This window comes from Glossina fuscipes, unplaced genomic scaffold, assembly GCF_014805625.2.
Source record: "Glossina fuscipes isolate IAEA_lab_2018 unplaced genomic scaffold, Yale_Gfus_2 112, whole genome shotgun sequence".
Lineage (NCBI taxonomy): Eukaryota > Metazoa > Arthropoda > Insecta > Diptera > Glossinidae > Glossina > Glossina fuscipes.
The window spans coordinates 801,435-817,741 of NW_023998455.1; the positions used below are offsets into that span (position 1 = coordinate 801,435).

Here is a 16,307-nt window from a genome sequence, read left to right on the forward strand (position 1 = left end):
TATTCGATTCCGTAAACGTGAGGATTGATACGCATGCGCACAAACAGATAGGTATAACTCAACATTTGTAATGGTCCCCAAAACTATCTCGGCATTAAGATTATCGGCCAAGCATTGAATGAAGTTTGATTCAATGGGAAATTGATTCGTGAGCAGAGATAAGTAATGGTTAAGTTTATTAATTTCTTTTTCCTTCACGGGAAAGAAAATCTTTTACTTTTTATGCCGAGCGATTATTATTGTCTTGTTGTGTTTTAATCTGAAATTAAATTGAAATAAATAATTAAATAAATAAGTTGTAAATGCAATGCAACGAATATTGCGAGGAGGGTGGAGATGGCGCGCGGAGGAACTTACGACCACGTGATGTTGGTGTCCATTTTCTCTCTTTGAAATTTATTTCGGACAGTAATGTTACCAGCACAAACCCGAGCAAATTTCTCCGGTGCAGCTCACTTCTGCTGCATGATCCTGATCTTCGAAAAAAGGTAATTCGTCTCAATATTGTTGCCTGTATGCGCGTGCCTATATTCTTTGCGAGCACGTGCTGCCTCATGGTCGCGTAGAAGATCTCGTACCCTTTCTGAAAAGCTTCATGGACAGATTCTGTTGGAAAGGGCGGTTTTAGATATTTCGAAGTCCACGTTAAGCTATTCCGTTTATTTCTGGCCACCTTGCGACCTCGTTTCACATAGCAGAAGGCATCTTCGTCCAGCGTGAGTTCCTCTAAACATTTTTCGCACTGCAGCTGCTCACGAATGTAGCGTGCTATTCCACATCCAGTGAGCAGCCGCAGGAACTCTTCAAGTTTTTGGTTTAACGGCGGAATGGACAGATCTCCGAATATTTCTCCATCAGGGGCGAACGGTACAAATTCGTCTTCTTCACTGGCTGGCGCTTCAAGGTCGTAGTTCAGTTCATCGATGAGCAGGTAGACGTTCTCCTCTTCGACTCCTTCTGACCAACACTCCTCCTGTACGGTCCTTAGTCTTTCGATGAGCGCCATTATTTCTACGGACGGTCGGCACATCCTCTTGCCGTTAGTCGCCATGTTGTTGAAAAACTTTTCCAACAGATCTTGGCTTACCCTGTATGGCGCGATGATTATGCCAGGGTAAGTCTCCAGCAGCTCTTCCATGATTGCTTTGAAGTTCCTGATTGTTGCGTGGATGTCCGCAGCTAGGTGGTCCGCAATCAATTTGTTCTGCAAATAATCTTCTACGTCTTTCAGTTCTTTTTTCAGCTCTATCCATGTGTCGCTGCTGATGGTTTTCCGATGGAAGACGTTTGTGAACTTCGTTATTATCGTGGTCAAGTCGCAAACATTTTACGCTTTTCCGTCATTGTTTTCGATTACTTGATTGTCGATTGCCGCTTGGAGTGTTGCGACCTGCACATCGCTCATCGTCTGCATCGAAACGGCTAACCCCCATGGCTTGCTGTAGGCCGGCATCCAGCCGCTCCATTGCCAGCAAGAAAAGCTGCGTGGTCTCTCTCTCTCTCTGCCACTATAGACAAGACATTGAATTCAAAATGGTTTTTGTCTTCCCCCATTTTATTTAGTATTGCTTTCACTACATGGGGATAGTCGTACAAAAGCCGGATGCAATGTGTGCTGCCGTCTGCCCGCTTTCTATTGTATAAGTTGTTTTGAAATATTTGGATATGCGGTGAGTTTGCTCGATTTCGGTCGCAGACGACAGCCCTCACGTCCAGACGGGCCCCATTTTTTTCTGACTTGTTGTGCGGGGATAACTGTTCAGCACTACGTTGAATGGAGTGAGAAGACTATGTGCTGCGAAGACCAACACACGTTGATGTTCCATTGTCTTCCTTTTCTTTTTGTTGGAATAATCGCAACCCCCCATCGCGTCATCTGCTCGCGAGTACACCGCCGCGAGGTTGGTGTACGCCTCGTCAAAATGGACCTGTACAATTCTGTCTTCTCCGGTCAGTCGAGCGAATTTTGAATGATTTGACTGCTTTACAGCTTGGGCTGACGTAGACGGTCCGTCGTAGTTCTCATTATGGACCTCGCAGTCCTTAGTAGCTATCCTCCCACAGTCCTCTAGAAATTTGTCCAAGAGTCCTCTTTTCGACGAGGTAGGTGTTTTATCGATTGATTTTGGTGGCATTACCATTTCATGTCGAGTAGATCGCCCCGTCGTCGATCCTGGCGATGTCGCAGTTGAAGATATTTTTAAAACAGTTTCAAATTTCAGTTCGTGTATCATACGCCTCAGTCCCAATAAAACACCACTATCATGGATGTATGCAGCACCTTCTCACCTTCTTCGAATCCACAAAATTTCTCTTTCGCCAGACGGGTTTCTTCTTTAGCAGCCTTTTCAAAAGTCTCCTCATGGTTTTAGCTGCCTGCTTACATCCCAGCCCTTCAGTACACCACACATATGAGGTAAGAGCGGTATGGGCCGACCCTGCCTCAAGTTTTTTGCAGTTTAATTCCTGCGCGCCAGTTCTTTATAAAGTCTTTTGGGTGACGCCCGCCGAGGACGCCACAGGTGCGGATACTCGCGGAGGAGTCTGCTAACCACATTGTGCAGCTCATAGTTGCACTTGGTGAACATAATCCTTGAAAAAATCTTTAAAATATATATATATATATATATATATATATATATATATATATACAGCGGAAGCATACACTGCGAACTATATTTAAAAAAACCGACATATACTGACAGTTTAATTAATAGTATTATCCTACATATAAAAATAGATACTTATTAAGCTAAATTTAAAAAAAAAGACTTTTTTTGGAATTCGATTTATTGACCAAAAAAATTTGCAAAGGTTCCTTTAAAGCAAACGACTTATTTTAAATTTAAAAATTATTTGTCTAATTTATATATATCTTACACTAATGTTGTATTGTAAGAAACGAAATTTATTTGAAATTTATTGAAATATGTGATTAAACTATTAACAGACAAATAAGAGGAAGAATTGAAGAAATGGTGAAAAAAGCCACAAGTTTCTCTTTTGGCAGTAATCTGTCAAATTGTAAACCTTTCAAATTCCTAATTGCCTTCTATATAATTTCTCGCAAGGCAAATATAAAGCGTACGCCATGAAATTTTTGTAGTGATGACAAATTTGACAATGTCCTCGTATGCTGTCTTTTTATCATTCAAAGATAGTTTTTTTTACTTCATGTAACGCCTGCATCCGATAGATAGTGACAATCCTTTTTCTCCACCATAGCTCTATACAAGACACTTCCTCAATGATGTTTTGTCCATTTTAAGCCTAAGGTCATTTATCAAATCTCAGCATTTTTCATTCTTCCGAACTTGCCCGTAATCTACAAACGCCATTTTCCAATATAAAAAAGCTAATTTGTTCTATTGCAAATGCGTTGCCACTTCTAAGATCGTAAAAATTTAATATAAAAAACGCTATAACGCATTTGCAGCTTAACAACACTAATGAAAATTCATTGTTATTTGCATTTAATAGATTTTTTCACTTATATAGCTGGCGGCTTTGCAAATTAAACGATCTGGCAATTTAAGTTGTTAGTTGGGGATTCAACCATTTAACAGAGCTGCCATTTTTGGCAATTTTTTTGTTTATTATAGGCGACTCTGTGCTTTGCCTTTTAACATGGAATTTGTCGAGGGCTTTGTTTAATTTGATAAAAAATTATGCCGGTCTAATTTTAGTCTAACTTGTAAAATTGAATAAATTAAGAGATTTTATAATCGCGATTTTTATCTACTGAGCTGTTATGCGGATAAGCTTTTTCAAACATGTTCATACCAGTGTGCCTAAAGAATTTTCAAATTCAGCTGGCGTGCTTTCTCTCTATAAATCACAATGCAGCGGTACGACCTTAATCTGAAAAAGACTTCAACAAATAACGTAAGACAGTTTACGTTACAATCTAAATATTTTGTTTACTAGCTTGTATCTAAAGGAATATCAAATTTTGTAGCATGGATTTTATTGGATTATTTTGTCGAAAATATTGAATGTGCTTAGGGAAGTGGTTTACCTGAATGTTTGTGTTACTTCTTTTACTTACTTAGGTGCCGGCAAGCCGAACAAACCAGTTAATAATAATATTTTCACCATCTTATGAATCTTAAATACCACTGTAAAGTTTACTCGGATGCCACTCTAAAGTTTACTCGGATGCAAGTAACATTCACAAGGACTTGAGATAGACCTACCTTTTATTATATGGATCTAAGCTTGTCCGCCTGTCTTCGTTTTGCGTTCAACGTAAAGGCTGCAATTTCTGAGATATTTCGATGAAATTTAAAGGTGGTTCGAGTCCAACACCTTATATGAATAACTGATAACCAAAGTGATGTAGAGTATTTAATGGGGGGGGCCATGTTCCACTATAATGCCACAGCTTATTAATAAAACAAAAGCCTTCGTTTAATTTAAAATAAAATACTATAAATAATTGTAAAAGTTATGTATTTATAGAAAATAAAAATAAAGTCCTATAATTTGCATTTTCATAAATTTTTCATTTCTTTATAATTGCAAAAAAGAAAAAAAAATTTTTTTTTGAAATTGTAAGGACAACGTTAGCTAAAACATCGTAGCTTCGAAGAAACGTTTTTTTTTTTTTTTTTTATAGATTTCTTTTTTTACATATATATATATTTTTGGGTAAATTATAAATGAGGTCTGTTGTTAGGAGAAGAGAATATCTTGTTGTTGTCTTGCTTTGTTTTGTTTTGCCGAAATATGATGATGATTAACTTTAAAGCGAATTTACCCTTAATAGCGAAGTCTTGCAGCCTCAGTTGTTGCTGAATCCGTTTTATAAAAGGAAAAAAAAAAAAAAAATTATACGAACCGCAAACTTATATATACGAGTTGTATGCGTTCATGTTTATATGTATGTACCGTTTCGTCGTCTGTCTGTTTATATCTAAACACGTTAAGTTTCAATATATTAATTGTAATATAAGCGCATTTTTGAAAATGCAAAACAAATAAAAAAAAAATAAAAAAAAAAAACAAATTAAGAGGTTCTCCAGAGCCGATGTTTTTGGACTCGATAGATATAATGCGTCGTCGTGTACATTCATCGTGATAATTAACATTGGGATGATTTTGCCGATAACTCTCGATAGGCCTCTTGCAACGCTAATTGCATATCGGGTGTCAATTGACTGGCACAAGCCTGGAAGACTTCGGAATTGGACTCAACTTGTTTTACAATACTTAGCATACGTTGGCCCAATTCGGGAGTTGATTCTATCAACTTGTGAAGGAATGCCTGGGCTATAATTGAGACAATGCGGGGCAGATTGCAATTATTAGCACCCAAGATCACGGGATGATTGGCTTGTATTAAATCACACATGTAATCGTAAATATGCGGAGCTTCGTCGCTGTCTTCAGTTACTGGTAAGCTAGAGAACCTAAAAACAGTTAATTAAAATGAAAAACAAAATTATTATCATCATTTCTTCTTATTACTATTCTTCGTATATGTATTCTATTTCTCACTCCTCACTCACCAAACACTAATAATTTCATCGACATTCTGAAGAGCCGTTTTATTGTATTTCAATATTTTGGTAATAGCAGAAATTGCATTTTCCGTGGGACTGTTATGTTCGGGTTCACGACTTTTTGGATCTCGGATGAGTTGCACCAAGAGCGGAATGATTTGTGCGCAAGTGACAGCAAATTGTTCGCCTCCGTATTGAGCCAAAACACCACAACCGTATGTAGCTGCTTGCCGCACTTCCGGCCTTTTATCGTTAACATATTGCAAGAGGGCGGGTGTGAAAAATTGCTGATAGGCAACACAAGCAGGGCCACAATACTCTAAAACAATTATAACGTATAGCATTCGCGTGAGTAAACATTATATGAATAGATAGAGATAGAGAGGTAGAGAGAGAGAGAGAGAGAAGGGAGACGCTGGCTTACCGATTACATCGTCAAATGCGCATAAACCCCATTGGCGATCAGACCAAGAACGTGCCGGATCCATCAGCTTTATGAAATGTTGCGCTATCTGATCGAAATACGGTAAAAATTGAGTTTTATTCGTCATGAAAAGGGCGTGTATTATGTCGACAATTTTCGATAATAAATATGTATCAGTATCGTCTTGTTCGATTAGTTCTTCCTCAACCCCATCATCGTAGTCCTCCTCATTGCGGGCTTGAAGGCGCTTGTCAGCTCGCTCGAAGTGTTCCGTCATATATTTACTAATGATCTCGAGTACCTGCTTCATGGCGTCTTCGTTCAGACAATTTGGTCCTAATGTCTCAATGCACTTGGCTAAGGAATGAAGCATTTCCGATTGCACGTCAGTTTCGGGCTCAGTATTAATAACTTTCAATAATTCGGGGCAAATATATAACCACATGCCCTCCAAATACTGGGGACCCTTAATTTTGGCACAATCCAATAAATATGGCAACGAATCAGCGGCTGCTGTACGTACGCTATCATGAAAATAGAATTTTAACATGGGTACCATTAAACGCACAACTTCTTCGGCATAATCAGCAAAGCCCTCTTTCAGTTCCCGCGCATAACAGACTAACATTTCACAAGCTGAAGCTTTATCCTCCATGCCAGCTGTGCGTATTGCAAAATTTTGCTGTTCGCCCAAATTGATGAAGGACCAATCGACATCACCCTCAATATCTTCGACCTCTTCGTTATCCAATAAAGCTACTTCGGGTTTCATTGCGGCCGTATGCATAACAGTGCCCATGACCAACGGTAAATATTGCTCGAATTGTTTGCCCAATATCTTGCACATGCGAGCCCATGCAGTAATCAAGTAAGCCGTCTGAGGATCGTCATCCGGTAGATCACCTTCCGTATGCGTCTTCAACAACATATCCATAACTTCGCCAGCGTCGGTAATAAATTTATCCCGTCCCACGGCCAAACCAATAAGACTTACGCACTCAATTGTTTTACCTCTTAGCATACGCAAATCCTCCGAGTTAGCATTTTGTATAATAAATTTCAAGCATGGCATTAAGCGATCGTAGTAACTGACAAATTCTTTTTCGGACGTATCGGCCACTGAGGCAATTGTTGTAACTACTTGCTCCAACACCAGTTTATTGCCCTTTTCGACTAATTCCTTGAATTTCGAATTCAAAATTGTTTCCAACTTGGCCATAATTGCGTCCAGGTAAAGGGTTAAAATTTGCTTTGGGCAATCTTCCGAAAAATTGACGAGTGCAGCTCCAGCATGCGCTTGCACCCGAGGATTTTGCACATCGTCCAACAAAGACAATAAACCGGGAACCACTTGATCGTGGAATTTCTTTTCAAATGTCGGAGCAAAATCTGTCGACATTTGTCCTATCGCGTTACAGGCAGCATAGCGAACACGTGGATGTGGATCACGTAGGAAATTTAAAACGCCAACCATAACATGATCTAGCATCGCTTCCATTTGTTTATGGCAACCCTCACCGATAGCCGATATAGCCATTAGGGCTGCATAACGTTGCTTCCAATCGCTATGGCTTAACATGCCAGGCAACGCATTCATAACATGAGGCAGAACCGTCTTACCACCTAAACCACAAGCCAAACGATCCAAGGATGATTCGGCAATAACATTATTGTCGCTATTATCATCATCACTGACCACGTCGGAGGTGGCCCATTCTTCGTCATCCTCCATATCGGTCATCATTTGCAAAATTAATGGAATCAGCAAAACTATATACTTCTCAGCACGTTTACGCACCATAGCTGGAGCATTTTCCGACAACGAAACCATAACTTCAAGTACTAGATGACGCCAGTTATCTTCGATATCCTGCGAACTGAATACCTACATGCGACAGATTATCAAGTATTAATATATAAATAGACTTTGTTTTTAAATCGAATCGATACCTTCATGCAAATCTCGAAAATGACTTCCAATTGTGATCGTAAAAATTTCGGACACGTTTCGGTCATATCGATTAAAAGTTTAAGCAGTGATTCATCCTCTTGTTGTTCGATTGTCTCGGCTGTTATCATAATCATGCGTGGCAATAAATCGGCGAATTGCTTATATAAGACCGAATCTTTTTCTTTATCGTGACGCAAAATAAATGCACCAATAGCTCGTACAGCTTGAAGGCGCACCTCGACATCGGCGGACGGATCCATACTTTTAGCCAACATTTGCTTAATTAAATCCAAGTATTGAGCTTCTTGATTGCCAAATATATTTGGTACACTTGCAAATATACGCAAGGCGGACTCTTGCAATTGCGATGATGGAGAGTTGGCACATTGAAATAAAAATTGCAATATTTCAGACCATTGATTGTTGCCATCCTCGTCTATAAAATTCCGAGCTGCTTCGGCGACAACTTCGCAAAATTTACGTCGCAGACTCGGCGTAACATCCTGTTGTATGGCCAGTAGGATTTGTTGCAATAGCTGAGCTTGAGATTCTTGCGGCAACTGAAAATTACAATATATATATATATATATACATATATATATACGCGTACATATATGTACACTTTTTATGTTTGATAAAAAATTATATATCTTATCTAAATTTTAAATCGTAATTACTTCATACATGATTAGAAAAAATTCATATGAACGAGAACTTTTGGCTGACCCTTTCTGTTTATTAAGTCAAGTTAAACTCTGGAAAACAGACGAAAGCAACTCAAAATAAAAGACATATTGGAAACCCATATACACTGTGAAGTTAACGAGTCTTGCAATGATAATGATAATGAGTCTTGTAGAGATTAACGGATTTCAGAGTGATAAATGTGTGATCATCGTTCCTATCTCTGCTGGCGCTACCCTTTATAAATATCGTAATTCATGTAAGGACAATCGACATGATTTTTCAGTAAATTGATAAATGCTTGAAAATCTTTCAAGTCTCTATGTGGAAAACAATGTTTAGCTTGATGAGTTTCATCTGGTAACCATATCGACCCATTTAGCAATATGCTCGCCAAACAAAGGTTATGTATAATATGAAATAAGGTCGTAATGAAACGACCTGACAAAATGAAAAAACTGTTTTCTAAAATACCCCATTATAGCAAAGATATATTCTTCATGATAATATTTTGTGAGGAAATCTGACAAGGACGGATGGACGGACCACCGCGGATGTATTCATCACATTGGTTACAGTTAATTGTTTAATATTTGCTCCACCTCTTCGTTTGATATCGATGTTTATAAATTCATATATTTATATATAGAATTACATAAACGCTTCGGCTGCAGGGATTATGGGCAAATCAGGGCCTTGTACTTTTAGATTTCAATATCAATTTGTGCCCACCTAGAAGAGATTAAGAACGGTTGGCTCAACGAGTATGCTTTGCTGGCCTATCTCCTAAAACAAAGTTTAGGATAGAAAGACTCTCTAACAAGTACTTCCTTAGTAAAAAAAAAAAAAAATTCTTAAAATGGAAGTTACCCCGTTTACATAACCGCGTGCCAGAGCTTTCAAAACTAATGTATGACAATCTACTCGCCACAGCAGATATAAAAAAAAAGATAGATCTAAAATTTGATATAAAAAAAATAAAACAAAAAAAAACTTAAATGTCCAAAGTGAAAATAACTTGTAGCTTTAAATTTAGGACAGCATATGTATACCTAAATAGCCCTGACATAACCTAATTTTTACTATCGCATGTTTTTTTTTTTTTTGCATGCACGTATATATATGTATGTAATATTTGTTTTGATACCTGACGTTTATATCTTTTGTTTTGATTTCATTAGACGTCATTTATTTCGGCGTTTTTCTTTCTTTTTTGCTCGTAAATTGAAGAGATTTTTAAGTAAGTTGTTCTTAGCAATCACTTACCTCTTTATAGAATTCTAAGAATTCCGATGTGAATAAACGACGCAAGAGTACAGCAGCCATGTGACGGGTCTCTTCTGATTGCTGACCATTATGTATGGTGGCCAAAAGATGAGTAACCTTCAGTTCGCGTGGCACATTATTATAAGCCTCCTACAGCAAATTACATGTAATAAAAAATTACAAATACACAATGATTTGATTAGGGGTTTAACATTTTTCTATTTAAAGGCGACGATTTCAAGGTCATTCTTAATGTTCTCAAATTGAAAACAATAAGAATTGTTAAGATTTCATTTTGGAAAGACTCGAAATTTCTAAACATATAAAAAAAAACCAACAAAAAATTTTACGGAAATTTATTCATTTTCGATTCTATGAAACGAAAGAGAAGTAGAGCGAGATAGAATATTCCCGCCACCACCCTTTGAATGAACCAATATTTGCTTTCTCTTGTTTCCGTTTTGTGAATCAGATCGACCGAATGTCGACTTTAAAGTGCAAAACAAGTGATTCTATTATAATCAATACTAATTACAAAGCTTAACAAAAAAAAAAACTTTTTTCTTAGATTATATTTTTAATTGAATTTCAATTTCTTAAAAAATCAAACACACATTTCGCATTCATTTGCCTCTCGCATTCAAACAAGCTAACCATGCTTTGTACTGCTTCCACACAAAACATCAAAAAGAAGAAACATTCTATTCCACTACTACTTTGCAGTAAATAAAAGCCATATATGAAAATGCCTTAGAAATTAAAGTGATTTTAGGAAAAAGAAAAGAAAATGCAAAAGTCTGACAAATTATCTAAAGGTTTTCTCCCTTCGTCTTAATAGTTTTACACACCTTCCACAAAAAAAACATATTTTTTCCTTTTTTACATACCTCGGCTTGTTGACGAACATCATTATCGTTCGACAAAAAAGAATTTAAAAGTTGTTGAAATTGGTCGGCTGCCATTACTTTTCCTTTCCGTCTAATTTTTTTCGCTTTTTAAATTTTTTCTCTTTTTCGTTTTACAATGAAAACTCTTTTGATGCCGCTGCAAGATTTTTGCTAAAAATTCTTTTTACACTTTTTCTTTAAACAAAATAATTTTTCTTCACTTCAATATAACAAGTAAAATACGCGTCTGAACTGATGTCAACCACGATGCTTTGGAAAAAAAAAGCCAGCAAAATTTTTCAAATAGAAATAACAAAACGCTAGGAAACGAAACGTCAAATTTAAAAAAAAAAGAAAAGGAACGAATCAGAAATTCAATTGAATAATAAATTTTTGTATCACAGTGGATGACAATTTTTCCTGCTTACTTCAAATTTTCAATTAAATTCGAATCGGTATTAATTGACAGGTACGGTTACGTACATTATTACGACAATTATGTCGAAAAATCAAGAAATTACATTTTCAGGAAGAATGAAATTCATTGAATCGAATCATAGTGATGCTATCGGATGCTATTTATATGGTAGCCTATTTTCTCTCATGTTCCAGAAGCTATAAATGTCACGTTTCAGAATCTATTTTAAAGACCGTGAATTTATTAGATATCTGGGCCAGTTACGATGGCACGTTTAATTTATGTATCAGTTTTTACGAACTCAGGGCATGATAGATGTAATCGAATTTAAACTATGCATTTCAACATGTACAGTAATATCGTATTGAAACTATTTTCATTTACGATCTGGGCTTTATTTTGAAGTGAGATATTTTGCCAGTTGAAAAAGTGAGGAAGTTTCCAATAAACTCCAATAATTATACGGTTGTTTCATGATCTTTGAATAGACAAAGATAATATAACGCACGGCATGTTTCTAGGTGAACAGTAACATCGTATTGTAATTTTTTTAAATGTAAGATCTTCGTTTCTTTAAAAATCGAAGAAGTTTTTAATAAATTACAATAATTACACCATGTAATTCACGGTCTCTGTATAGATTAAAATAAGATATCGTACGATATGTGAGTTCCTGCATTGAACGCATTACATATCTGGGAATATTTATTAGACAACTTTCTACATTAAGAACAGACAGCAGCAAACAGAGCAAAAGTCTGTTTGTTAAATTCTTCAAATATATGGCAGAAATCAACTCGTTGTTGTTTTGTTTTCTTTCTCGTTTATTGCTTCCTCTTATGTCTCCCCTAAAGTCAGCAAATCAAAAACAGATGATTCACTGCGTTGAGTAAAAAAATGTTCATTTATTGGACATAAAATCAGCTGATTGACTATCTGTTCTATTTGCATGTTTTTTTGTTTACTCTGTTAACTTCTGCATATAACTTTAGCTACCATCTCCACCCAACAATCCAAGAAAAAAAAAACCTTAACTGCGAAAAATTAACTGGAATAAGTAACTTTTATTAATAACTGTGTCAAGGTTTACACAAAGAAGTCCGGAATTCGTTTTTGCATTTGACCTTTTTTACACAGCATAGCGGATCTTCTGCTTTGGATTGAAGAAGAAGAAGTTTGGAATCTAACAATTCTTTGAATGCAAAAGAAAATTTTATTAAACCGGCCTTTAAGGTGCAACAGAAACAAAACCGGAATTATTAAATTTTCCACATAGTTTTTACACAGGACACGAGAGTCTTTCTACTTGTGCATTAATATAATATGGCAGAATCCTTGCGAGTGTTTAGAGATTATACTGCCCAACAATTTGAGGAACATGTTTTTTTTATTTGTCCCGAATGCGGTATTTTACATAATACACAGAAAGAATGGCGTCGTCATTTAAACGAAGAACACGATTATATTCATAAAAAAGGCACAGATTTTAATTATGAAGAAATTGGCAACAAGATATATGAATGTCGAGACTGCAGCAAAGTTGTCGATGCTCGAGAAGTTCGTCACACAACGTCATTACAATATCATAGATTTACGCATTTGCCATATCCACGTAGATATAGTTGCCGTCATTGCTTGAAAGATTTTACGCAGAAGAAAACTTTATACATACATTTGGATAAAATGCATGGAAATATATTATCGGGCTTTGGCCATCAACATCGGAAAGTGGAAGCGGCGTCGGTGGAAGATCCGCGTTTAAATGCCGAATTCTATATGCGTTTTTTATGCCCGCTATGTGGGAAACACTTTGATCGTCATCAAAAATGGCGACAACACATCGACACTAATCATTGTAATGCATTTAAGCAGTTTCATATGAAACGCATAGGCAATAATAATTACTATTGCACCTTATGTCAGCTCATTTTAACGGATAATCCATCCAGATCTCAGTTACAGCGACATTACTTCACGCATTTGCCATATCAAATGTATTTCCAATGTGCCTTTTGTTCTACACGTAAATGTTATAAGACCGAGGTATTATTGCATTACATTAACGTGCATTTGCATACACATCCAAATATTAAGGATATTAAGGGATTGTTAAAAATACCTAAGGAATGGGGTGGTGAAGCTAATTTGGAAACGGTCAGAGAATTAAATGAACTTTTGCGAATCATATTGCAACAACAAAATGTAAATGTAAAGCAAGAATTGTCAGTAAGCGAAGAGCTGCAGCAACAAAATACTATAAAAAAATCACATGAGCTTGGGAATTTGAGGCTAGAGGTAGAAGATGCCGCTTTACAAGAAACGGCCGACAATTCTTTTTTCTTACAAAACGAAATAAGCGACAAAGACCTGGAGGATATTTGCAATGAAATGTTTGAAGAAACCGATAGCGATGGAAGCGACGATGACCGTGATGATGATTTGGCAGCTGCATCAATACGATTTGAGCCGAAATTTGTACGCTTGAAAGCGAAAGATAGTGCAAAATTTAAACCCGATGAATGGCAGAAATTTCTCAACTATTTATGCCCGGAATGTGGTCAAGAATTTGAACATCAAATCGTTTGGCGTAATCATGTTTTCACTGATCACAATCTTTCCGATCTTATATTTAATGATGTCCGTCCTTTAGATGCGGAAAAGAATTCATATTTATGTTTAATATGCTCCAAAACTCTAGCAACAAATGACTTTAACATCCTAAAGCATCATCATTTTAAACACGCTCCATACAAATCGTATCTAAAGTGTAAATTATGCGGTGAAAGGCAAACAAATAAAATAAAAATGTTTCAACATTTGCAAATAAATCACGGCGATCAGATTATCATGGAACACGAGTGTTACGAGTGTTCCCTTTGCGGTAATAAATTCGAAAGTCGGGAAAGTTTAAGAAAACATTACGAACAATGTTTAACGACAGAAAATGGTATCATTCCGAGTGGCAATGTTGAAGAAAATGAGAGGATTTTAAAGCATTTGGAAAGTGCTGGAAAACGCTTAAGAACGATGCTACTGGACATGGGAGAAGACCCTGATATGTTGCCCACGCCTATGGAATGTATCTAGAAGCAAATCAAAGACTGTAACAGAAAATCGAACAAGGATTGCTTTCTATTATATCAAGCATTTCAAAATTAGCATTTAAATTACATGTAATGGCGAGGGGAGAGGATCCTGAAATGATGGAATGTATCTAGAAGCAAACCTGTTCTACTAGATTAAGCATTTCGAGATTAGCATTTAACTTATATATAATGGAGAGGGGTAAGGAAGCTTGGTATACCATAATAATATTTACCTCGCATCCTGGCAATATTTACTAGTACTAGTATGCGAAGTTTTGCTCATCAGTTGATTATGAACAATGCGTGTTTTCACTCTTGCTTCCAACTTGACTAAAGAAACGTGGATATATATGTAACCCCCTTAAGATATATGTGTTAGATGCTTGCAAAAATTTTGATCACTTTTTCATTTGAGAAAGGTATTTATTGCGGAAAATTGGTATAATATATATTAATCAAAATGGTTTCCATCATTTTCCACAAAACCTTATAATATTTTTGGCGACTTGAAGATATCATGTCGAAAGAACTTGTATTGGTTTGGCAACGCTTTCGTACTTCTTTATCTCTGTGAACCCGCGTAAGATATGATGGAGCAACATAACCATATGCCTCTGAACTTGTTGGGTGGACTTCGGCAGCAGATCTCTTCAAATAAATAACAAAAGTAATGGATTTGGAAGTAGAAGTATTTTTGAGCCCTTCACGATTACCATGGGCGTATCCTGAACAAATGGGAAACTGTTAATTTATGTAGAGGAACTTCAAAAGCATCGAGATCAAACGTTATATGTAGAAATAAGTGATCAAAATTTTTGCAAACACCTAATATATCAATATATATATATAAAAATATTTTATATATAAACACATTTGTGCTAAGGTTGGGAGTTTTAGATCAATTTGAAGAGGTCCATAAAACAAGGAATCTTTCTACGTTTGAAGCTTGTGCATTGTCTGTACATCAAATTCGGCTTTGACACCTGATTATGAAAAGAAAAATTTTAATAAATTTTGCCCAAATATTCTGCGGAAAAACTTTTCTTCAATAAAATATTAATTCTTTTTAAATTAAATTTCTTCTTTGATAATATATATATATATATATATTTTTTATATATATTTTTTTTTTTTTTTTTTTTTCATTCATTATTACATATAATTTTGTGTTATTGTAATTGTTTATAGTTTATTTAATATTTTGTTCTTTTTTTATATTTTAACGATTTTTAAAATAATGGCGTAAATATTGTTAATTATAATAATAATTTTATTTTTGTATGTATGTTTGCGTGTATTCGTGTGTATGTTTGTATATATAATAATTTAGAAATATATGTATATATAATAATCATTTACAAATTTTTCATTTTATATATATTTACTGTATTTTTCTAAATTTCGTTATTTTAATATTCATTTAAGAAATTATTAAAAATTTTTTTTTTTAAAATTATTTTTAATCTTAGTTTCACAATCTTTTTGTTTAATATTTTACGTATGTTTGTAGATTTAAGTTTAAATAAAAAAAATTCAACTATTTTTTTTTAATAATTATTATTAATAAAATATATTACAATAAATAAACAATAAATAAATAAATAAAAAGAAATCGTATATATATGTAATAAATTTATGTACAGAGTATAGAAAAAAGATTTTCCAAAATTTTTTTAAAATTATTTTTTACAAAATTTTTTTTTTTTTTTTACTTTTGTAATAATTTCCTTTCAGTATAATTTAAAAAAAGGTTATTATTTACAATTTTGTTGTTTTCTTTTTTATGTTTTCTTATCATTTTTTACATATATTCGGCGTTGTTAAAAAAATTGTTTTTTTCTTTTTAAATTCTTAATTATACATATTATTATATTTATTTTCTTTATCTAATAGCACATGGTTTTCTTGAAATCCTTAAGTTATGCTTTATTTTATTTATTGTTTACTTATTTGCTTATGAATTTTACATTTAAACATTTATTCGTCGTTTGATAAATTTTTGTTTTTTATATATTCTTATATTTTGTTTTTATATAATTTATTTTACGGTATATTCTGTTAAAACTCTACACTACCGCTACTATGAT

The 16,307-nt window shown here is 35.0% G+C and overlaps 2 protein-coding genes across 2 annotated transcripts; one reads left to right on the forward strand and one right to left on the reverse strand.

Annotated features, from left to right (window-relative positions):
- Positions 1-4,651: 4,651 nt before the first annotated feature.
- On the reverse strand, positions 4,652-11,006 carry LOC119639141 (importin-5). The gene is made up of 6 exons (XM_038036373.1): positions 10,717-11,006; positions 9,830-9,979; positions 7,879-8,439; positions 5,929-7,813; positions 5,511-5,823; positions 4,652-5,411 (listed from the first exon to the last, which is right to left on the reverse strand). Exons 1-6 carry the CDS (start codon positions 10,789-10,791, stop codon positions 5,084-5,086), a joined length of 3,312 nt encoding a protein of 1,103 aa, XP_037892301.1. The 5' UTR covers positions 10,792-11,006; the 3' UTR covers positions 4,652-5,083.
- A 1,232-nt stretch (positions 11,007-12,238) lies between these two features.
- On the forward strand, positions 12,239-15,265 carry LOC119639142 (PR domain zinc finger protein 15). Its single transcript, XM_038036374.1, has one exon. It carries the CDS (start codon positions 12,458-12,460, stop codon positions 14,219-14,221), a length of 1,764 nt encoding a protein of 587 aa, XP_037892302.1. The 5' UTR covers positions 12,239-12,457; the 3' UTR covers positions 14,222-15,265.
- Positions 15,266-16,307: the final 1,042 nt, after the last annotated feature.

Bases quoted from the DNA above. Each gene is read 5' to 3' on its own strand.
- LOC119639141 (XM_038036373.1), bottom strand. From the start codon at position 10,791: ATGGCAGCCGACCAATTTCAACAACTTTTAAATTCTTTTTTGTCGAAC. The intron at 9,980-10,716 runs GTATGTAAAAAA...AATTTGCTGTAG, and splicing joins ATGTTCGTCAACAAGCCGAG to GAGGCTTATAATAATGTGCC. The intron at 5,824-5,928 runs GTAAGCCAGCGT...TAATTGTTTTAG, and splicing joins CGCATTTGACGATGTAATCG to AGTATTGTGGCCCTGCTTGT.
- LOC119639142 (XM_038036374.1), top strand. From the start codon at position 12,458: ATGGCAGAATCCTTGCGAGTGTTTAGAGATTATACTGCCCAACAATTT.